At 40.9% G+C, this 23,347-nt stretch overlaps 1 protein-coding gene across 1 annotated transcript in view; it reads left to right on the forward strand.

The window, feature by feature from the left end:
• The window catches only part of SMAD1 (SMAD family member 1), a 78,541-nt gene that overhangs the window by 19,489 nt on the left and 35,705 nt on the right, over positions 1 to 23,347 (forward strand). The window contains exon 2 of the mRNA XM_065878236.1: positions 11,445 to 12,021. Coding sequence (XP_065734308.1) covers positions 11,622 to 12,021 — 400 coding nt within the window. The 5' untranslated portion in view covers positions 11,445 to 11,621. The remainder of the gene's footprint in view (positions 1 to 11,444; positions 12,022 to 23,347) is intronic.

Here is a 23,347-nt window from a genome sequence, read left to right on the forward strand (position 1 = left end):
TGACTGTAGTGGTTATCAGCCTTTCTTTTTATCGTTTTCTTTCCTTTTTTTGTACAAAGTTGGAACTTCACTGGACAGACAAAAGCTAGGACACAAACTTTGTTTTTTTGTATAAACAAAATATTAGAATTAGCTTATTGTGAACCAGCTTTGTAAATATGTTACATTTTTCAGCATGTTATAATTTTCAAATCAACTTTACGTATCCCTATTTAAGGCTGATGCCAGCCCAGCGGGGGGGTAGGTGGTGGAATCAAAATTTCATGGAAGAGCAAATTGAGGCTCAGAGAGGTGTTTTGTTCAGAGAGCAGCTGCTAAGTGGAAAGCTGCTCTTCAGACCTATCTTCTTTCATTCCAAGTGAAGGGCTCCTGCTCTCTCATTTAGAAGCATCTCAAAATGACAGAAACATGGTGGGGGTCTTATTTGAAAGCCTGGAGACTGCCCTGATTGCTTACTCTAGATTTCGCCTGCCATTTGTTTCCATTTGGAAAGCACATAAAATAAATGGTTCACTTTAAAATTCCTGACAATGACAGAGCAACAAGTTTTATTTCTCTCACCTGTGGAGGAAGTGGCCTCCACCCAGTTTTACTGAATTAGGAGGGAAGTGATTTTTTCAAGTGATAAAAAGAAAGAAAATTCCATGCTCTTCCCAGAGGAGGAGTTCAACAATTGGGAGAATGGCGTGAGACCATATGTTGGTTTGTAAAAGGATATAACTTGTAAAGATGTTTCCTTTGATGCCTGTGATGAATATGGATGTGTTTCCCTTCTAGAGGGTCCTGATTAAATTATTCAATTAAGCCCGGAGCTGGAGGATCTAAATATAGGGAGAGGGTTCAGGCTGTCCTGCCTTGTGGGTGTCAGCTCACCCCTACAGATGTGCGTGTTTGTTGTCATAAATAACACCTGCCAGATCAGTGGAGAAGGAGAGATGTTCCAAAAAATGAAATACAGCAGAGTATTTTTCTTTTTTAAATAAAAGGGACAGTTTTTTTCCGCCCTTCGGCCTATTCCATTTTCATTTGTGAATTTGGCATTTGAATTACCGATTTTTTTTTTTTTTCTTAACCTGATTCATAGACTTTAGTATCTGTTCTGGTTTCAAGTGTAAATCTGCTACTTACTAGAATATGATCTTGAAACAGTTACTTAACCTCTGATCCTTAGGTTTATTACTAAAACTGAGAGAATGCTATACATCTTGAAAGATTGCTATAAGAAGTCAATACGATCGTGTTTGTAAAAACGACCAATATAATCCTTGCATAAGGTAATAGCTCAATTAAAATAATTTCATTTGTTAACGATTGAATCATTCCTCACTGGTCGCTTATGGGAATTTACCGCATTTAGCATGCTTTGCAATCAGTAAAATTGCTATACTACGATAACAATGACTCAAAGCGAAGAGTTTTTTCTAAGAGACGACTGTATACTTTTTCCGCTTATAGTCTGTACAGTTGAACTTGCAAACGTCCCTGCTCTGCAGTTCCCAGTGTTTGAGGAGTAAGCACTTGCGAGCCAAATGAGTCTATACAATTTTTGAGTTGAGGTGACTGCAGACGAGATTTATCAGAGTGAGGCCTTTAGGACCTGGATGTCTTGAAAGGCTACCACGTGCTGAAGGACAGCTTTCCATTACAAGCATGAATTCGAGAACAGGGATTCAGGGGGATTAAGGAATGTTATACAACTTCTAGAGAAGTGGTAAGGAGATGTAGCAATAAGCCAAGCTTGTTTGTTGATGTTGAGGACAGCAAGAAAACTTTTAAGTGTCTCCAGTCTACTTTAACTAAACAAGTAATCGTCTCGTGAAACAGAACAGAACTGACACTTGTTACTCTATAAGGGAAGCTCTGTGACCAGGAAAAATTGACCAGGTGCCCTGTCAGCAGCCAGAATTTGTCAGGATGGAAGGACTTGTGTATGCAGAGCAGAACCAGAAAGAGTTCTTGTCTTGAAGAATTTTCTAACACAACGAATATATATTAAATAGCATACTTGGTGCAACTAAACGCATAAACTACGGCCCTGTCCTTAGAGATGCATCTAAGTGCGACACCCCTAAATTCCTTGCTTCATTGTCATCAAGGGGATGCTGCTTTTGGTAGAAATGTCACCGCTCACGATGAACTTCCAACTGGTAGGTGGTGAGCTCTTCTTTTTGATTCCCAAGATTCCTACTCACTTAACACTGTTGAGAGACCACATCACGGCAGCCCTTGCCAGCATGTCCCTCAGGTCACACCTGAGAGACTGGTAGACCGGCTGTTAGCGCCTGTGTTTTAAAGGCACCGGTACCTGCGTGACTTCATTATGCAAAATAGCTTTCAAGAGCTGGTCCACTCTTCCACCTTCACCCCCTAGTTTCTCCAGACTTGGAAAATTAACCTTGAAAACAATTTTTTAATGAAAAAGAGGCAAACTAGCTATTCTGTGTCATCAAACTGACATTTGGAAAGTTGGGAAATGTTTGGAAGTAACCGAAACAAGGCTTTATAGTAAGAGGCTCAGAACAGTGAAGTCCGCCTTCTGAATGTTTGTAACAGCAGGACTTTGCTGTAAGACCAGCAGAATTCTGCGATTGCCAGTGGATCTTTTTTTTTTGTAAAAAGTATTATTTAAAAACTGTTTTCTAATTAAAAAATTTTTTTTCAAATTCCTTTCCCATTTAGGTTATTACAGAATATTGATTGAGCACAGTTCCCTCTGTAATACAGTTAGGTCCTTTTAAACACTGCAGTCTGTACATGTCAATCCCAGACTCCCAATCTGTCCCTACCCGCCAGTGGATCTTCGTATCGCTGTCTTGTGTAGGGACTTGGTTTAAATATATTTTCTTTTTCTGAGGATTCAATCAGAGTAGAGTTCCTGTTAGCCCAACTTCTCAGCAAAGAAGTAGGTAGTTTAAAAAGCGCTTTCAAGTCTGTAAAGGAAATGGAGAGAGGTTTTATTCATCCTCACTTTCTTCTTGTTCTAGGATTTTTTCCCCCTTTATTTTGGTTAGTGGTGAGCTTTATTTAGCTACATTTGACCCGTTTGAAATTGAGAAATGTTGAGTGAAGGTCCAGGGCTAACTGCTAGTTTAAAACAGAAAAAGGAAATGCAGAGGGACTTCACCTGTTTTCTCCTTCAAGACAAGTATCTCAAAGCCAAATGAGTTCCTAATTGCAGTAACCGGGGAATAGAAACATTTGAACAGGTTATTTGTTGAAACGACGTCACAGAATCACAGACCATCGTTGCTTTGGGATATTTTCTGAGACTGAAATAGCTGGAGAAAACCCATCTGTGTTTTTATTTTCATTGTGATGGCATTATACTTGTGTAGCAAATTTTAACTCTTTTTTCCCCCTGTTTCCCCTGGTATGTTAGGTTTCTGACTCTTTTTGATGTTTTAATTTAGCTAAGCATCTCGAGGGAGGCAAGAGTTCTCATCAGGCCTTGAATCCTATCTGAAATTGGATGTTAGGCTAGATGACACATACCTTTCCACAGAACTAATTAATATTGCCGCCAGTCACTTTATACAACACACCTCTGATGTACTTTACACCTCCATGGCATTCTGGTGAGGTATTTGGTGAAATAATTTAGATACAACTACCGAACTACAGAAATCATATAGTTTGCTCGTGATTTCTCTAAAGCCGCACAGTAGCTCTTCTTTAGGAGCTAGAGTCTTACTTTTTCTGTTTCTTCACAAGATCATCTGTTTAAGAAGAGCTAGTGGTGTAAGTCAGGAAATATGCATACAGTTTATTTAGTTACTTGGAAATACTTGTTTCCCCCGCAAAATGGATTAGGCATTTTTTTACAGAAAGATAATTTTTGTAAAGTTTTCGTTTTTCTTAAGTAACACATCCAACGGTTACACAGTTCCAAAGCGAAGTTAATCAATACCCCTGCGTTTAGTTCCCTAATTCTTTTGATCTTTATGCCTTGATGTTTTACCATTAGAGTTAAGACAGTAATGAACCAAAGAACAAGAAGTTGGGGGTGGGGGAGAGTTGCTTGCTTCATTGACGGTAGACCGTTTATCTCCTTTTTTTTTAAGGTACTAGCAGGGAGTCTTTGATGTTTCTCCCCCCAGTCACTTTTTTGGAGCCTGTATTTCATGCTGATTTTATTGAATCATTTCATTATTCCCTCAGTATTTAAAGGAATCAGTCGTTTTGTCTAGTTCACTGAATTGCGTGCCAGTGCAGGAACTGTAACAGCACTGGTCTGAAGCTGTAGAGGGCGACTGGCCATTGTCTGTCTCCTCTCCTCCTCCTTCTGTTAAAGGTACTTGGTTTGTAGCACTTGGCAACTCCCCCCTCCCGCCTTTTTATTGTGCTTCAGATACAAATTAGAATAATTTCCTTTTTAAAACTTTCAGTGGGAATCTGGGATCTGAGGCATGGCAGAGAGTGTATTTTGTTGATATTCGCACAGTTGGATAATTACATGTTTCTTTGCTGGATGAAGATGAAGAAAATGCCGTTGTTGTGCAATTGGCTAACGAGGTTTTCTTTCAGTATAGAGCGAGTCTCACAGCAGTTAAAGGTATTTTACAACTTCTTCCTTTTTTCCTTTTAACATTAAGGAATACCACATAAGCTGCAGAATTCAAGAGCCATGTTGAAAGGAGCATTATAGGTATTCTTCTCATTTGGTTCCGGCATTGCTAATAGAAATCCTTCCCGTGGGCGAGACTCCATAGGGAAAGGGCCTGACTTTAGAACCCTGTTTTAACCTGCATTTTTTTTTTTTTTTTTTTTTTCTTCAGTACGCGGGCCTCTCACTGTTGTGGCCTCTCCCGTTGCGGAGCACAGGCTCCGGACGCGCAGGCTCAGCGGCCACGGCTCACGGGCCCAGCCGCTCCGCGGCATGTGGGATCTTCCCGGAACGGGCACGAACCCATGTCCCCTGTATCGGCAGGCGGACTCTCAACCACTGTGCCACCAGGGAAGCCCTAAACTGCATTTTTATTACTTCCCAAATCGGGTCACATTGTAAATGCAGCCTGATTTATAAGTAGACTTTGTATGTGTCTTGAGTTAATGAATTGAGGTTTTGATTTGTTTTGTTTTTTTGTGTGTAATTTGCAAATATTTGTGTATAGAGGCTTTTAAAAATTTTCAAAGTAACAGTTTTTTATTAAAGAATGTTTGAAAAGTTTTAACAAGTAGAGGAGAGAGAGAGAGATTATTACCCTTCCAGACCCAGCCACCGTTACATGCTTTGGTATATTTACATAGTTGTTCATGTTATGTATACCGTTATTTTGGTATATTTACATAGTTGTTCATGCTGTATATACCATTTTACATTCTGCTTAAGGTGTTTTCCCAGTTATTTTTATGAACATAATTTTTTAAGGGTTATGTAATATCCCGTTGAGTGGATTATACTACATCTTACTTATTTTCCAACTTTTAGATACTTCTTTTTTTCCTTATAATAAAGAATGCTCTAATGAAAATCATTATGCAAAAACTTTTTTACCTTTCCAGTGCAGAGTGTTTCCTTAGAGTAAATTTCTAGAAGTGAAGTTGCCGGAACAAAGATCTCCCTATTTTTTAAGGCTTCTAGGGGGTTCTTTACCAGATGAATGCTTTTGCTTCTTTGTCATTTTGAAATGTTTGTATTTGGAGAAGAGGGAAGGAAATCTCTGTTTGCTGACTCATGTTTTTATTTTGTACTTTAAACTGATAACGCCACTTAGCTTTTGACATAAACTAAAGCAGGAAGTACCAAAAGGGGCAGAAAAAGAATGAGTTGCCTTGCCAAGGCCATAGTGTCATGGACACGTTTGAGTTCCTGATGGGAGGTAGGTTACTTGTTTGACTTGAATATAAAAAAATGCTTAAATCAAGTAGGCAAAAATCAGTCATCAGCCTGTATTTTGTTTCATATGCACATTTATATGCAAGAGTTTGTGATCTTGTCACTTTAAAGTTTTTAGTGGCATCAGACCCCCCAACTGGCCCTGTGGTGTTTGGAGAACGTAGGGTTTTTTTTTCATTTTTTGTTCCCTGTGCGGAGAAGCCTTTTGTATTGAGGATATCACTTTAGCTGTCTTTCTAAAACATAAATCTAATCACACTGATGCCCTGATTTAAAGCCTTCCATTTGTCCACAGGATACGATGTGTGACAGGCCCTTCACAGTCTTGCCCTGCCTTTATCAGCCTTGTATCGTCTAACAGCAACCGTGAACCCTAGCATTTCTCTGATGTTGGTGAGAACAAGTAATTTACAAAAGTGGTTTAAAAGTTGAGGCTCTAGAGCCAGACAACATAGGTTCACTCTGGCCCCACCACTTACAACTGTGCACATGAAACCTCGGACAAGTTATTTAACTTTTCTATTGTATATTTCACTTTCCTTACCTGTAAAATGAGGAAAATAAGAGTGTTCACTAAAAAGGGTTTGTCACAAAGATTAAACTAATTAGTAGATATAAAGTGCTTGGAACAGTGTCTATCAAGTAATGACCACTCAGAATATTAGCTCTGTTGTTTTGCAAAATTCTACTCATCCTTTAATGCTTGTCTGATAGTTCTTCTTTGGGAAAACTTCCTGAAATCCCTGGAATTAACTGTTCTCTCCTTTTCTGCTTTTATTCGTTATCGTTTATACCTGTCGTATAGCTTTTGCACACAGTGTTATTATTGGTTCATGGTGGGCAAATGCATGGTACAGGGGCCGCCTCTTCTAGTCCTGCACTCAGGGTTCACCTTGCTACAGTCCTGGCATTCCTTCCTGCTGAGGTCTGCACTTGACCCAAGACTCTGCAGTACAGTCCTTTAGCTTGGCATGCAGGGGAACCAGTTTGCTTCAAGAAGAGTTCACTGTTTACACACTGGCTCTTCAGGATGGAGACATCTTTGCTTCCATCCTCTGTGGATACCGTAGGTACTTAGCAGGCACTCAGTGCAGCTTTGCTGAATGAATGTCACTTGGAGCAGTTAAAGCAAAGGTCTGCAATGGTGGTCCTTAATCTCCCCAACTCTCCACATACTTACCTTCTATAACAAACCCATCAGTGCTAGAGTTTGAAACAGCCCCAGGTGATTTTGATATAAACTCACCCCCTCTATTTGAAAACCATTGACCAAAATATAAAAAAGCAGTTTTTGGAGTTGAAGAAAAGGACATACAGAATAAGAAGAAATGTATTCCTTGTATAAATTGTTGCTAGAGGACAAGGAAAAGAAGTTGTCTTTCTTGTTCTTTGGCACAATTAACCTTTAGTTAAAAGTAAATGATCATTTCAGGAGGTACACTCTGACCAAGTGTGACTTTTGATGGTAGCATAGTTTTATTTTCTCTTTTTCTGTTCAACGAAAGTAACGCCAGCTTCAAAGCACTGGTAAAACTCTTTACTTTACAAAAGGAAACAACGGACCCGCTACAGCCTGTTGAATAAGTAAAGCTCCACACTTGGCCTTCTGATTCCTTCAGGGAGCTAAATCATTCATCAAACATTTATTGAGACTCTGATATGTGCCAGCTACGGGGCTAGGTTCCAAAGCTAGGAAGACAGTAAGATAGAATTCCTGAGTCATTTTCCTCTAGTGAAGAAGTAGCTATAGACATGCACAGCTGTATGTCTATACCACAAAGTAGCTATAGACATGCACAGTTTGCTATGATAGCTGTTCATAATTATTATCCCTTTGAGTTCTGAGGATCAGTAATGAATTCCCCCTTTTATTCCTGTTATTGGTAATTTGTGCCTTCTCTTTTATTGATTTATAGGTTTTTTTAGAGGAATATCTGATTTTATTCGTATTTTCAAAGAGCCAACTTTGATTTTATAGGTTTTCTCTCTTGTATATATATATTTAATTTTTGCTCTCATTTCCTTTTACTGTCTTTAGGTTTAATTTGCTGTTCCTTTTTTTTTCTTTTGATAGATACATAGAAAATTAGCTTTCAGCTTTTTTTCTTTTCTAATATATGCATTTAAGACAACCCATTTCCTGCTAAGCATGGATTGAGCTACATCTTACAAGTTTTGATGTATCATATTTTTATAGTCATTCAGTTTAAAATATTTTCTGATTTCTCCTGTAGTTTCTTTTTTGACCCATGCATTATTTAAAAGTGTAATTATTTTCAATAACAATACTTTTGGCATTTATTCTTAGTTATATTATGATCAAAGGACATATTCTGTATGGTTTTATTCCTTTGATACGTGTTGAGATTTGCTTAATGGCTCATTATATGGTCAGTTTGGATAAGCATTCCAGGTGTTTTTGAAAGTATTACGTATGTTATAGTTGTTGGGTGCATACATGAATTGAGTCAAGTTTTTTTTTTTTTTTTTTTTTTTTCCGGTACGCGGGCCTCTCACTGCTGTGGCCTCTCCTGTTGCGGAGCACAGGCTCCGGACGCGCAGGCTCAGCGGCCATGGTTCACGGGCCCAGCCGCTCCGCGGCATGTGGGATCTTCCCGGACCGGGGCACGAACCCCCATCCCCTGCATCGGCAGGCGGACTCTCAACCACTGTGCCACCAGGGAAGCCCCTTGAGTCAAGTTTTTAAACATGTTGTTAATCTTCTATATCTGTTGATTTCTGTTTACTTGTTTAGTCATTTACTGTGTTAATCTCCCACTAAGATTGTTAGTCATTTTAATTCTGTCAGTTTCTGCTTTATGTGTTTTAAAACTGTGATTACTTGGATAAAAAATTGGGATTGTGATGTATTTGTGGTGGATCAACTCTTAACATTATGAAATGTCCCTCTTTTATCCTTGGTGATGCTTCTTACTTTACAGCTTCTTTTGCCTGATATGATAGCTTTGTGAGCTTTTTTGGTTAGAATATGAACAGTATATTTCTTTCCATATTTTTTTTTCTTTTGGCCATTCTCTGTCTTTATATTCGACGATATGTGTCTCTTGTAAGTACAGTATAGTTAAGTGGTGTCTCCACCCCTACCCCAGTCTTTTGCTTGGCAAATTTAGTCTCTTGATATTTAAGTAATTCTTGAGACTTTGAGGATTAGCTGTGAATCTTACTGTTTTCTATTTTTCCCATCTATTATGTGCTCTTTTTTCCTTTTTCTTAAGTTGTTTTGGATTAAACATATTTTAAAAAATAATTCCATATTTTTAACTCCTCTATTACCTTTTTATGGTTTTTAAATTCTTTCAGTTGTTGCTTTATTATGACATGAATTCATAACATATCAACAATACTTTAATGCTTTACCACAACCTGGGTAGACAAGGACCTTAGAAATCTGACTTCATTTACCCCTTCTGCTTTATTTGTTATGCATTTTAATTCTGTATTTTAAACACCACAAGACATTCCTATAATTGTTCTGTAAAGTCAGTACCCTTTTGGAGCTCTTCGTTCTTTCCTGCAGTTCCTTGCTTTTCCCTTGTGCCTGAAAATTCCTGCTGGAAGCCAGTTCTCTCAGATTTTGTTTGTTGGAGAGCATATTTATTTCACAGTCATTTTGAATGATTTTTCTCCACTAAGTATAGAATTCTGAGTTTCCAGCTTTTTATTTGTAGGCTAAAGATGTCATTTCACTGTCATCTGGTTTCCATTGTTTCTGTTGAAATGTCAGCTGTCAGCCTTATTGTACTCATTTTGAAAGTATTGTGTCTTTTTAAAGACTTTTGTGGTAGGGTTTCAGCAATTATACTGTGATATGATGCATTAAAACTTGTGGATACCTTTCCATCTCTCCTTTGGATTTGTAGGCCTTCATGAATCTGTGGCTAGACATCTGTTGTCACTTTTGGAAAATCTTTGGCCAGTATCTACAAATATTTCCTCTCTCACAGTTTTTCTCTCCTCTTTTCCCATCATCTTGTTCCAGTCTAGTATTAAGATGATTCTATTAAGATGATTCTAGGCTGTGTTTCAGTGTTTGTAAACACTGGTCCATTTCAGTTTTACCCTTGCACACTAGGGCATACCTCTTCAGGGGTCTCAACTGAAAGTCTGGTATGTTTACCAGGCCCTCAACTCCATTTTTCCTTTTTCTTTTTTTTCGTCTCCTCAGCACTCTGAGACTACTGAAATCTCTGTTTGGTTCTTTAGCCTCTTTCTGCTTGGCTACTCACAGCACAGGCATTGGCAACTAAATGCCTTGAGAAGAAAAGCAATGAAGAGTGTTCAGCTTATTATTTCATTGCTTTTCACATCTCTCCAGCATCTTGGCCCCTCATGTCCTGCATACTTCGGTTGCTCTTTGATACATTTAAAAAGTTGGGGGGTTTTCCCCGATTTGTTCATTTGTATTTTATTCAGCTTTTATAGTTACTTTGGGGAGGAGGTTGGTTTGATACCCGCTACTGAATCTTAGCCAGACTTGGTACAAAGTTATCATCTTTAATCTTTTTCACCGTTTGTGTTTTTATCTGGTGAAGAGTAACTAGAAAGTTTAAATGAGACAACGTGACAAAAGTATTTGGTACAGTATGTGTTCACGTGCTTCATTCCTTTCATGTAAATAAAAAGCAAATTTGAAAAAGTAGGGGGTAAATTTCCTACCTTACTTGCCTGATAGCCCATAGGCATAGGCTTGTTTACTGGTTTACTGAATAAATACCCTAAAATGTTGCTACATTTACATAGTGTAAATATAACTACCTTTTTTATAGCGTAAGACATACTTGAGGAACAGACCAAAATAGATGTTAAGACTATTGCATTTTTATTTTTTCCTTTTGCTTTCAGTTTTTGTTGATTGAGATGTATTTTGAAATATATATCTTAGAGCCTATAAATGAATCTAAATATAAAACATCACAATATCTGTTGAGAACTTGAACTTTTTTTGCACTAAGGGGTCTGTTGCTTCTATCTCAGAACTCATGTAAACAGTAACATACTCCTTTTTAAGCTGCATCTCAGTTTATTCATCTATAAAATGGCAATGATGGTACTACCTAGTTGAAAGAATTATTTAAAGGATTAAATACTGTGTTAGTCTGCTTGGGCTGCCATAACAAAATACCACTGACTGAGTGGCTTAAACAGTAGAAATGTATTTCTCACAGTTCTGGAGGCTAGGAAGTCCAAGATGAAGGCTCCGGCCAGTTTGGTTTCTGGTAAGGGCTCTCTTCCAGGTTTGCAGACAGCTGCCTTCTCTCTATGAAGAAGGCCTTTCCTCAGTGGGTGCACATATAGGGAGGGAGAGAGAAATCTCTCCCTTCTTCTTGTAAGGCCACCAATCCAATTAGATCAGGGCCCATCCTCATTTAATGTTAATTACTTCCTTAGAGGCCCCATATCCAAATACAGTAACACTGGGGGTGAGGGCTTCAACGTTAGTTTTAGGGGGGGACATAATTCAGCCCATAGCATACTGTAATACATAAAAGTGCTTAAAATAGTATCTGGCCCATGGTAATTGTTTAATAAATTGTGATTTTGTGCTAGAGATGATTTTAAACATCTTTTTCCCTTTTTTCTTTTCTAGGTGCTGACTTTGGGTTACTTTTGAAAACACTAGGAATGGTGATTTCTACTTTTCAGGACCTCAGCACGAAGAAGCTAAGGAGAATCCTATGTAAATAAAGTGGAACCTCTTCTGCTCTCCTTTCACATTTGGGGACGTCTTTCTTTCTCCATCCACAAGGGTGTACGTGGTGCCATCATGAACGTGACAAGTTTGTTTTCCTTCACAAGTCCAGCTGTGAAGAGACTTCTTGGGTGGAAACAGGGTGATGAAGAAGAAAAATGGGCAGAGAAAGCTGTTGACGCTTTGGTGAAAAAACTGAAGAAAAAGAAAGGTGCCATGGAGGAACTGGAAAAGGCCTTGAGCTGTCCGGGGCAGCCCAGTAACTGTGTCACCATTCCCCGCTCCCTGGACGGCAGGCTGCAAGTTTCCCACCGGAAGGGGCTGCCTCACGTCATTTACTGCCGTGTGTGGCGCTGGCCTGACCTTCAGAGCCACCATGAACTAAAACCACTGGAATGCTGTGAGTTTCCTTTTGGTTCCAAGCAGAAGGAGGTGTGCATCAATCCCTACCACTATAAGCGAGTAGAAAGCCCTGGTAAGTGAGCCCTTTTATGTTGATGCGTTTAGCAGATTTGTATTGTTTCTCAGAATCATTCCTTTCCATGTTTTTAGTTGTAATTTTCAAATATTAGGGGAAAAGTTACATTTGTCCGCCCTTGAATATGTCATACGTTCTAACAGCATAGTCTCTAGTTAATCTTATGTCTTAGGAGCAGGGCTGTGAAAACTGTTATCCCGGTACTAATACCTCTAACTTGTAATAAATTGTTTTCTTTCTAAATTTATTCTTTATGTTTCCCTTTGGCTCTGTGCATTTCTCTAGACAAATTTAGCTATGATTTTATTGTGAGGGACAGGAAAGGAAAGAAGCATGGCATTACTGTCTACCTACTTGAGGGCAGTTGCCAGTGACTTGGCAACTTTATCCTTAAAAATAGCAATTTTTATCATCTCCAGTGGAATTTCACTATGGCATATTCCCTGTAGAAGATATGAAGGAATTATGTTCTGCTGTGGAATCATTTGATACTATTACTTTATAAGATATTCTTAGTTTTTACATATATGACCTTGGCCGGTGGGCAGGGGGAGAAGCACAGTAAAGGATATACTTCAAAATTTACTTGGTTTTGCCCTCAAATTAGAGTCCGCATTCTAGACATTTGCATCAATTGGAAAGTGATCAGTCAATCTCAAGACCCTAAATATCTCATTGTCAGATTGGAACCAATTTTGTTGGTGGATTAGTTATTAATAGCTGTTGGTTACCAGGGGTTCCCAAATGAGGCTGTGCATTAGATTCACGTGGCTCCCCCCCGGAAATTCTGATTCTGGCCTAGCCTGGTAATCCGTGTTTTTAACAGGTGCTCCATGTGGGGCTGATGGGAGCTGTTGGATTGGTGTTTGGGAACTACTAAGCTAGATCCTGTAATAACATGGCTCTCAAATAAAAGGCATTCTGGTTTCTTACGGAATATTGAAGAAGAGTTTAAGGACTAGGGAATAATATAATAAACATCTTTGTATCCACCACCCAGTTGCCTTCAGTAACTACCGTCCTGAATTTGATGGTTAAGTTTGAAGTTCATCATTCCCATGCGTGCTTTTATACAGCAATTCTGTATGTGTTTGAATCCTTGACAGTATGTACTGTCAATTCTGTATATTTAAAGGTATTATATAATGATATTGGAGTAACCTTCTACAATTTGCTGTATTCATTCAACATCATTGATGTGTGATTTCTGTATTACACACTTTAGGATTACCTTGTCAAGGCCTGTGAAAAATCCTCTGGAGATTTTATTGGAATTTCATTGATTTCATTTGGGGAAGGATTGACATAGTTCTCTTCTTGAGCGCAGTATTTTTCTAAATTTATTTAGGTATTTATTTATTTTTTTTTGCGGTACGCGGGCTTCTCACTGTTGTGGTCTCTCCCGCTGCGGAGCACAGGCTCCGGACGCGCAGGCTCAGCGGCCATGGCTCACGGGTCTAGCCACTCTGCGGCATGTGGGATCTTCCCAGACCGGGGCACGAACCCGTGTCCCCTGCATTGGCAGGCGGACTCTCAACCACTGTGCCACTAGGGAAGCCCTATTTAGGTATTTTAAGTTTCTTCCATGAAGTTCTTGCACATCTTTTCTTAGATTTATTTCTAGGTAGCTGTTTGGGTTTTATTGTATCCTTCTGAAAGTTACATCTTGTTACAGTTGTTCATGGCTAGGACTATACTTGCTTTTTTCCAGCCATCTTGCAGAATTCTCCTTGTTCTAATCTAGACATTCTTTACTGCTTGTCACACCCACTGTGATGTAAATTTTAGTGTGTAATATGTACAAACAGGATTGCTTAGGTACTTGGTTTTTAGATCCCCATAGTAACTTTAAGAGGTACACAGGGAAGATTCTAATCCCACTTCACAAATGGTAAAACTGAGGTCCCTATAAATTAAGTGACCTGTGTGTCAGACAGCCAAGGTTCAGTATTGAGAAAACACTGTGGATACATTTTCTCCCGCCACCCCTTCCTCCAGTCTGCTCCATTTCATCTCACGCTGCGGCAGCTGGGGACCAGTGCACTACAGAGAGTGTTCTTTGAAGATACACGCTGTGGCCATGTAATCTTCCTGCTTCCCACTGCTCTTACACACAGCTCTGTGTTCTGCTCTTCACCCACCTCGCCAGCTTCTTTTCCCACCTTCCATGCTTCTTGTGCCTGAGTCATATGGGGACACTCAGTGCACTCTTCCTCTGTACCTCGTTTCTCCTCCCTCTTTGCCTAGTTCACTCTTCTTTATCCTTCAGGCCTAAGCTTAATGGAGGCCGACTTTGCTGAGAAGCCTTTGTTGATACCTCCCCCTCGCCCCCCTCGCCCCCCTCGCCCCCCTCACCCCCCTCGCCCCCCGCCGCTGCATGCCTGTCTGTGTTTCCCATAGTAGCAATTTGAATTTCTTCCTGATGTTCTTCACACACTTATATTTGCCACTGTTAGTCCTCCTTGCAGGATAGTAAATCAAGCTCCATGATGGCAAGGACTATGTTTATTATTAACATCTCTACATTTAGTAGTGAGCATGGTTAAATACATTCTTGCTGTTAAATGAAAATACTTCTTTTAGTTTCTCTGTATGGTCTTTTTGTTTGTTTGTTTAGAGATGAGCTTTCAATTTGTTTATGTCCTCCAACCATCATCTTCCCTTTCGTGTCCATTTCATTGCCGTTACTATCTGACATAGATGGAAAGGATTTTTTGAAAGTTAACGCTGAGGTGATTTTGTTGCTCTTAATAATTTACGTGTAAAAGGCTTGATAGGGAGGAGGTGGGAAACCAGCTAAAACAGGGCATTCTGAGACTCCACAAGTATCATTCCATCCTCCCCTTTAGCCAGGAATCTGCTGAGCCGTGCACAGACCAGTTCTCAAAAACCGTGAGGCCAGTATCTGTTGAATTTGAACATACCAGGATTTTCCTTATATTTTTTATATTGTGAAGTGAAAATATGGTGGGAATGAGTAACTGGACTTCTTCCAGAGACCACCGTGAAGCAGCCCCTGCACCTCATGGGGAGAAGCCCCTCTAAATCAAAGTGCAGTGGGGCCTCAGCCCCTCACGATCCCAGAGTTAAGTAGGCATTTCCCCTCTATAATGTAGCATGGAGCACACCTGTTGTTGTTTCCGTGAAGTAGGAAAAAAGGGGTCTGGAAGCCTAAGCTGTGGACACTGCAGCTCAACACTGAATTACTCTCTGAACTCTGTAACTATTTTACCTCAGATAAAGTATTTCAAAGAGCAGTTTAACAGTTTAAGCATAAGATAGGTCTCCCAAACTTGTTATTTTCTGCTAAGGCCCCTTTTGGGATCTCTAGAGAAAACTTCTGCAGAAATTGGGAGGGAGTCTCTAGATTTAGAGCAGTGGTTTTCAAAGTGTGTGGTCCTCAGACTAGCAGCATCAGCATCACCTGGGAACTTGGTAGAAACGAATATTTTAAGATCCTTCCACAGACCTACTGAATCAAACTCTGGGGATGGAGCCAGCAGTCTGTTTGGACAAACTCTCCAGGTGATTCTGATTCAGGCTGAAGTGTGAGAACCACTGGTTTAAGGTATCCCAGGCAGGTCAAGTCCAGCCGACAAGATGAAGTCTCTTATTGAAGAGATGCTAATGAGTTACAGTTTGAAATCCTTCATCATTTTTAACTTAGCATCTTGTTAGGGGTATAAAACTGACTTGCTCTTCCCAGAATTTCCCTTCCTGCTGATAGTCATTAAGATTAGCATTCTTAAACAATGTGATAAAGGTGTCTTAAAGGGAGTGGAGGAGTGAGGGGAGAAAGGAATGCTTTGTTGTTTGGCCCAGTGGAAGTTTTATAATTGTTCTTTGGGGTATCTTTTACTGTCTCTGTTTCTTTGACCAAAAATAATTTTAATGGATTTAAGTAAACGTAGTTTTTCTTCACCTGCGCCATTAATTTTGTTATAAATAAAAGAGTCTAAACGTTGTGGTGGGGAAAAAACCGAAAGTTAACAGAAACACTTTGCAACAACTTGTGCTCATCATAGGCAATGATGGGAGAGAGTGTGAGAGGGACGAACCTTCCTTTCGGTGAAAGGTAGTAAAGTACCTTGGCCATTACTGAAAAATGCATCTTTGGGAAAGTAGAAAGTGGTAAGAATTTCTTTTTCTGCAAGTGTGTGGATAGTTACAGGAAAGAGGAAGTGTGTGCAGTTTCTGAAGACCGTGCCCCTGCTGATGATGTAACAGGTGACTGTTTACTTGGACTTTTGGTAGCCTTTAGAGTCCAGGGTACTTATTAGTGGTTGGGTTAGATGGCAGTTTTCTTTTTCTTTACCAAAGCAAATGCTGACAGGGTAAAGTCAGTCATCTCAATGTGGTATGAGAAGGCTATTCAGTTGCTATCTGCCGCCATTAAAATGTCTTCATGGAGACTTCCTGTCATTTGGCCTTTTTTTTTTTAATGTTTTTCACGTGGTTCCTGAGAATTATCATCTGTACTTTGAACTTCATCCACTTGCAAGGCCATATTGATCCTGAGCTTGAAATTCTGAGATTTCAGTTTGATCTTTAAAGTAATACCCTGCTGTTCACTTCCTGGTGCTTCTTCCATTTTCAGCAGCATGGCTCCCAGCTGTTTAAAATACACCTAAAATCCTCTTCACCTGTTGACCGAATGCAAGTTTTGCCCCTTTGGCTGCCTCAGTCACCAGGTAATTCCTGGCTTGGTAAATTTTACCTTAAGAAGAAGGCCTTAAAATCATAGAAATGGAGAATGAGTTGGTGGTTGCTGGGGGCAGGAGGGGAGTAGGTGTGGCTATAAAAGGGCAACATTGGGGAGGGACCCTTGGGTTGATGGAAGTGTTCTGTATCTTGGCTGTGTCAGTGTTGTGATTGTGATGACGGTCTATAGTTTTGCAGGATGTTACCATTTGAGGAAACTGGGTAAGAGGGTAGGCAGGATTTCTCTTGTTACTTCTTACAGCTGCATGTGAATCCGCCATTATTTGAATTTTAAAAATGGTGATTCCCTGAAAAAGCAGCTAGTGCAGCCCGTGACTCAGTCCCACTGAGTGCTTTTCCTCAACAACCATTGTGTTTTGGCATGTAGCAGAGGTGCTCTATGAGTACTTTTATATTGTCACACAGAATATTAGACGGACATATACTCAAGGATCAAGATTTAATAAAATTAATATTTAAAAATTTAAATCAAAAAATTTTAATGTGTTTCTTCATGTTGTGAATGTGTTTTTACATGAGCCAAGGATGACAAAAACCTCTATCTAATTAAAGTGCCTTTTTTTTTTTAAGTCTTTGTATTAGTACATCCATTCGGAGGATGGTGATGGGACGTATTGACTTTTCCTTCAAGTTTATCTGAGTGGCTGTATCTAGGAGTCTGGTGACTGACGCTGTAAACCAGATACCAGGATACGATGGTGACAAGTGTTTTGAAGATTTAGGATTAATTAGCAACAATATCAACTATAAAAATTAAAATAAAGCATTATGACCTGTATATTATAGTCAGAGTTCTCCAGAGCAACAGAACCAATAGGATCTATCTATCTATCTATACATACACACACATATATATTATATATATAGATCTTATATATTATATATATATACATATATATGTTTTATACCTAGATCCTATATATTTAATAGGATCCTACTAAATTTAAATTAATTTATTAATTATCCTATTAATAAGTCTACTATTGGGATTTCCCTGGCGGTCCAGTGGTTAGGACTCGGTGCTTTCCCTGCTGAGGGGCCGGGTTCAATCCCTAGTCGGGGAACTCAGATCCCGTAAGCCACACAGCCCAGCCAAAAAAAAAAAGAGTTTTTAAAAAAGTCTATTATATATTATAGGTTTATTATGGGAGCTGGCTTATATGAGTATGGAGGCCGAGAGGTCCTGTGATCTGCTGTCTGCAAGCTGTAGAACCAGCAAGTCTGATGGTGGAAGTCCCAGTCTTAGTCCAAAGGCCTGGGAAGCAGGAGCACCATATCCGAGGGCAGGAGAAGATAGGTGACCCAGCCTTTTTGTTCTGTTCAGGTGCTCAGCAATTGGATGATGTCCACTTACAGTGGTGAGGGTGATCTTCCTTACTCAGTCTACCAATTCAAATGCTTATCTCCTCTGGAGATACCCTCACAGACACAACCAGAAATATTGTTTTACCAGCTCTCTGAGCATCCCTCAGACCAGTCAGGTTGACACATAAAATTAACCATCACACCCTGTGTTCATCATCTACATCTAAATTCCTCTTCACTCAGACATCTGGGGCCCATGTACAACTCCTCAGGAACTGGGTCTGCCAGAGAAAGATGGGCATGTGAGTACAGCACTGTGCTAAATTGAATGATAGAAGTGTGGACGGGAGATGCAGCCAACTCTTACAAGCCTGAGAGTGGCCACAGAAAAGCTCGCCGGACTCCAACGCATCTGGACATTGTGTTCCAGCCTGTGTGGTGGTTCAGTAATATAAGTATATAGTATATTTCATCGTACAAAGGATTTAAATTGGTTTATAAGGAGACTTACAGTAAAGTAGAAAGTATAACTAATAAGGTAGGCCAGGGAAAGCAAATTCAAAAGGAAGGTCAAGACTAAGGGGAAAATTAGCACATATGCGTCCCATGACTCACGATGATACAGATGTACTGCTGTGCCTAGTTACTTTGTGATCCTAGTCTGGATGGTTCTCTCCTGCTTTTGGTGTGGGAGAGAGATGTGTATGACGTTGAAAAGAAGGAAGAAGGCTTTGAAAGCTGTAAAAGGTAGTTCAGAACATTTGTGCCTGAGGGTGGGTGGTGGGTAGAGCCACCGAGGCAGTTTGCAGAGACTTCCTGCGGGAGGGATCCTTGGGGCGAGGGCAATGTCCCCTGACTTTGCAGTTGCTTTTCCATAGTCCACTCAGGGCCCCGTTCTCCTGTCCATGTGGAAGTTTTGTGGTGCAAGAGCATTTGGTTACTACTTTTGCTTCTGTCCGAGTTCAAGGGACAGCCAAGCGGACGTGGAGTTTAGATGTTGAACTTATTTCCCAAATATTATGTTGGGCATTTGGCTTGTGTTTGATAATTTCATCAGTGTCATCTCAAATATTATTAGAAACAGATGAAGTAATGTAATCATGTGTGGGATTTTATACCCAGATCTCTTAGTGGATTCCATTTTCTCAAATCCAAGGCAAAATGTGAAGTTTATTATTCCGATCTTTTTTTTCCCCGAGCAACTGCGCCTAGTACATGATTTGGGCAACTGGTTTTGTGTTATTTATTAATTGATGAGCACATGGTACGTTTTAGCAGTTACTATATGTTACTTTTACATAAATTGTAAAAGTACATACATTTCATAAGTTGAAGCAGACATGGAGACTGTAATTCTGTGATTTGTTTCTGGGTAGCATTTCTCTATTGCCAGGTCTACTCCAATCTGAAATTTTAAGACCATACTCCATAGATTATACAAAGTATCTTGCTCATACTTTTGCTTTCCTGACCATGATCCTCCACTTCATTCCTTTCCTATCTCTGCAACATTAGGTGGGCCAGAGAAGATATTTTCAGACCTTCTGGATTCACGTAAAGCTCAGCACCCTTCTCTCTACCCCTGCTAGTTTATAGGGCTGAAGGAACACTAGCCGGCTGGCAGCTGTTGAAAACAAAGCACACACACACAAAACCATGGCTGATGAAAAAGCAATTTTGAAAACCACAGAAAAACATTTGTCGTAATAGAGTAGTTCACTGATTGCAATTGTGTGGAAATAACGTTTCAAATCAAAAGGGAAAGCCTGGCTCATAACTTCCAAGACTAGCTTTGGGTGAAATAATACGGAGGCCTGTGAGTACTGCTTTTTGGCTTTGTATCCCCGCGTGTGGAAAATCCTCAGTGATGTCTTGTCGGTCGGGGAATGTTCTGTGTGATTGTGGTGGGGAGCCACAGTTGACTTGCCCCAGGTTGGTAGTGCCCTAGGCTCTTGACAGACACGGAAAGTGAGAGAAATGGAGGAGAAGTTGGCTTTTGTAATGATCTCAGACTGATTTTCTCGGTTTTACTTTCAGCCTCCTTGGTACTAGCTGTTCAAAGGCTCAAGGAAAAGCCTGGGCATTTCTTTCCCAAAATGTAGATCCCATCCCCTTGTCTTTTTCCACTTTGAGATGCAAATATTCTCTTGAAAGACCCAGCATCATGCCTGATAACCATGAATTAGCCAGAAGACCTCTGCCCTGTTACTTGGAAGAAGGAGATTTGTTTGGGGAGGAGATGGGGAAACCGAGTGGATATTTATTTAATTTAAAGAGCAGAGCTGGGGGACTTCGGGCAGCTGGAGGCTACCCTGAGCACTGTGTTAAAAATCGCAGAGGGCCTGGAGAAGGGGAGGACTGAAAAACCCCCAGATTTTGTTAATTTGCTAGCTTGGCTGGGGATTCGTTGCTCTCAGATACTGGTCTCAGGACTGGCTGGAAAGGCTGCATACAGACTTGCTTCCCCTGCGTTTAGTCTGGTCTGGGCTTCCACTGTGTCAACAGCAGCTCTTCCCCCTGGGTGGGAGATGGGGAGGTAACGCTGAACTTGCCACTTACCCATTTCACTTACCTAATTACCAGTGCCTCAACTGGACTTCTCCATTCCCATGACCTTTAGCACCGAAGCCTGCCCGTAACACTCCACCCCGTCTGCTCTTCCTAAAACTGCAATGCAGGGGTTCCCAACCCCCGGGCCGTGAACCGTGGTCCGAGGCCTGTTAGGAACCGGGCCGCGCGGCAGCAGGTGAGCGGCGGGTGGGCGAGCGAGGCTTCATCTGACCCGTCGCTCCCCACCGCTCGCATTACCGCTTGAACCATCCCCCTAACCCCCGTCCATGGAAGAACTGTCTTCCACAAAACTGGCCCCTGGTGCCAGAAGGGCTGGGGACAGCTGTGCTGCGAGCCACATGGGTTGTGTAACTAGAAGTAACGGTAATCTTCCCGAGAAAAGAATGAGAATCTGTAAACAGAGACTATGTTTAAATAAAGAGATTCAGGTCCACAAAGGACTGTTTGGCACTTTTTCCCCCGGTTCTTTTTTTTTTTTTTTTTTTTTTTTTTGCGGTACGCGGGCCTCTCACTGTTGTGGCCTCTCCCGCCCGTTGCGGAGCGCAGGCTCAGAGGCCATGCATGGCTCACTGGCCCAGCCGCTCCGCGGCATGTGGGATCTTCCCGGACCGGGGCAGAAACCAGTGTCCCCTGCATCGGCAGGCGGACTCTCAACCACTGCGCTACCAGGGAAGCCCAGCCCCTGCTTCTTTAAATGGGCATTTTTATACTCTGGCATTTTAGCAGACCTTACAATGGAAGATGAGGTTTACGTTCTACTGCATCACTACGTCAGTTCTAAAACAGCTCTCCGAGATGCTGCTGTTCTTAGTTCCCCACTCTCACATGAAACAAGCCATTTCCTGTCTAAGTGAGAGTGTCTGGCTTACGTAGTCATACGTCACCTGACCAACCTCCCACTTGCTCCTGTATGGGATCTTAAGTCAGAAGAAGGCAAAAGGAGAGCCTATGCTTTTTTTTTTAATATATAAATTTATTTATTTTTAGCTGCGTTAGGTCTTCGTTGCTGTGCTCGGGCTTTCTCTAGTTGCGGCGAGCGGGGGCTCCTCTTCGTTGCGGTGCGTGGGCTTCTCAATGCGGTGGCTTCTCTTGTTGCGGAGCACGGGCTCTAGAGTGCACGGGCTTCAGTAGTTGCAGTGCAGGGGCTCACTAGTTCTGGCTCGCGGGCTCTAGAGCGCAGGCTCAGTAGTTGTGGCGCACGGGCTTAGTTGCTCCACGGCATGTGGGATCTTCCTGGACCAGGGCTCGAACCCGTGTCCCCTGCACTAGCAGGAGGATTCTTAACCACTGCGCCACCAGGGAAGCCCCCAGCCTATGATTTTTTTGAGTGGTATTTCGGCAGCTTTTTGTAAACTGAAAGTAAACATATATATGACAACAGAGTGGAATTCCTTTGTATGTTTTTTCCTGTATGTTTCCCTATAAATTCCTGACAATTACATCTGACCAGCTCTGTAGCAGATTCAGCAGTATTTTTTGTGACAGTACCCTTTCTTTGAGCACCTAAAAAGTGTTTCCAGGGTATGGTGGTGTACCGGGACAGGTATTTAAGTACGATGGTCAAGTTGGGAAACAGTTGTGGGTAAACGCTTTTGAAACATCAAACTTAACAGCTTTTAAACAGAAAAAAGAACAGCTGATTTTACAATGAGTTATTTTTAAAAGAGAAAACTAGTGGGAGCATGTCACAGGGACACAGAGGTCAGCTTGAAGGGGCTGCTTCTAGCTAAATCAGACAATTTGATCAACAAGATATTTAAGGGCAGAAATGAATTATCAGCCACTGGGGGATAAAAACAGGGATCCATGCTGGTAGTATTCATTCTACTCTTACAGTAGAATGCTGATTGCTGACTGGTAGATGTGGAGTGGAGTTCTTCAGGAAAATCAGGACAAATGGGGACGATTAAAGGAGATACTTCTCTGTAGCTGTAAGGTTAAAATATGGTGGGGCGGAAGCTCAGGTGAGAAGGCCTGGACTAAAATTTTGGCACTTGGTATATTTGACCTTGGGCCAGTTGCGTGTCCTCTTTGAGCTTGTGTTTGCTAACCTGTGAAATGGGGAGCGATGGTATTTACCCTCCAAGGTCATGCTGAGGCTTAAATTAAACAATGCACATGAAAAGGCTTTATGCATTCTGGAAACATAATGTGGCTGAAACAGTGAAACATAGAGCATAACTTTTGTGCACATCTTCTTTAGAATAAAAACAAAATTTGTAATGTTAAGTTTTCACTAAACAGATCTTCAGGAAACTATAATACAGTTGACCCATGAACAACTCGGAGGTTAGAGGCACAAACCCTCCATGCAGTGGAAAATCCACGTGTAAATGTATAGTCGCCCTCCATATCCATGGTTCTGCACCCTTGGATTCAATCACCTGTGGATCGTGTAGTACTGTAGTACATATTTAGTGGGAAAAAAGTCCGTGTATATGGATCTGTGCAGTTCAAACCCATGTTATTCAAGGGTCAATTTTTGCAGTATTAATAATAGTAACAATAGAAATTAAAATAGCTACTTGTTATGCTTACTGTGTGCCAGGCACTGTGCTTATGGATTCACGTGTATTCTCATTTCATCCTGACCGAGCTGTGAAAGGTAGAGAGAGGTACCCACCGACAGGGCCACTTAGCTGCTGTTTAAGTAAGTTGTCACGTGGCTTGTAAGGGGAGAGGGTGGATTCAAATTGAAGTCTAAATGCAAAGTCCATGCTGCTAC

The sequence above is a fragment of the Phocoena phocoena genome, chromosome 5, assembly GCF_963924675.1.
Source record: "Phocoena phocoena chromosome 5, mPhoPho1.1, whole genome shotgun sequence".
In the NCBI taxonomy this organism is placed as follows: domain Eukaryota; kingdom Metazoa; phylum Chordata; class Mammalia; order Artiodactyla; family Phocoenidae; genus Phocoena; species Phocoena phocoena.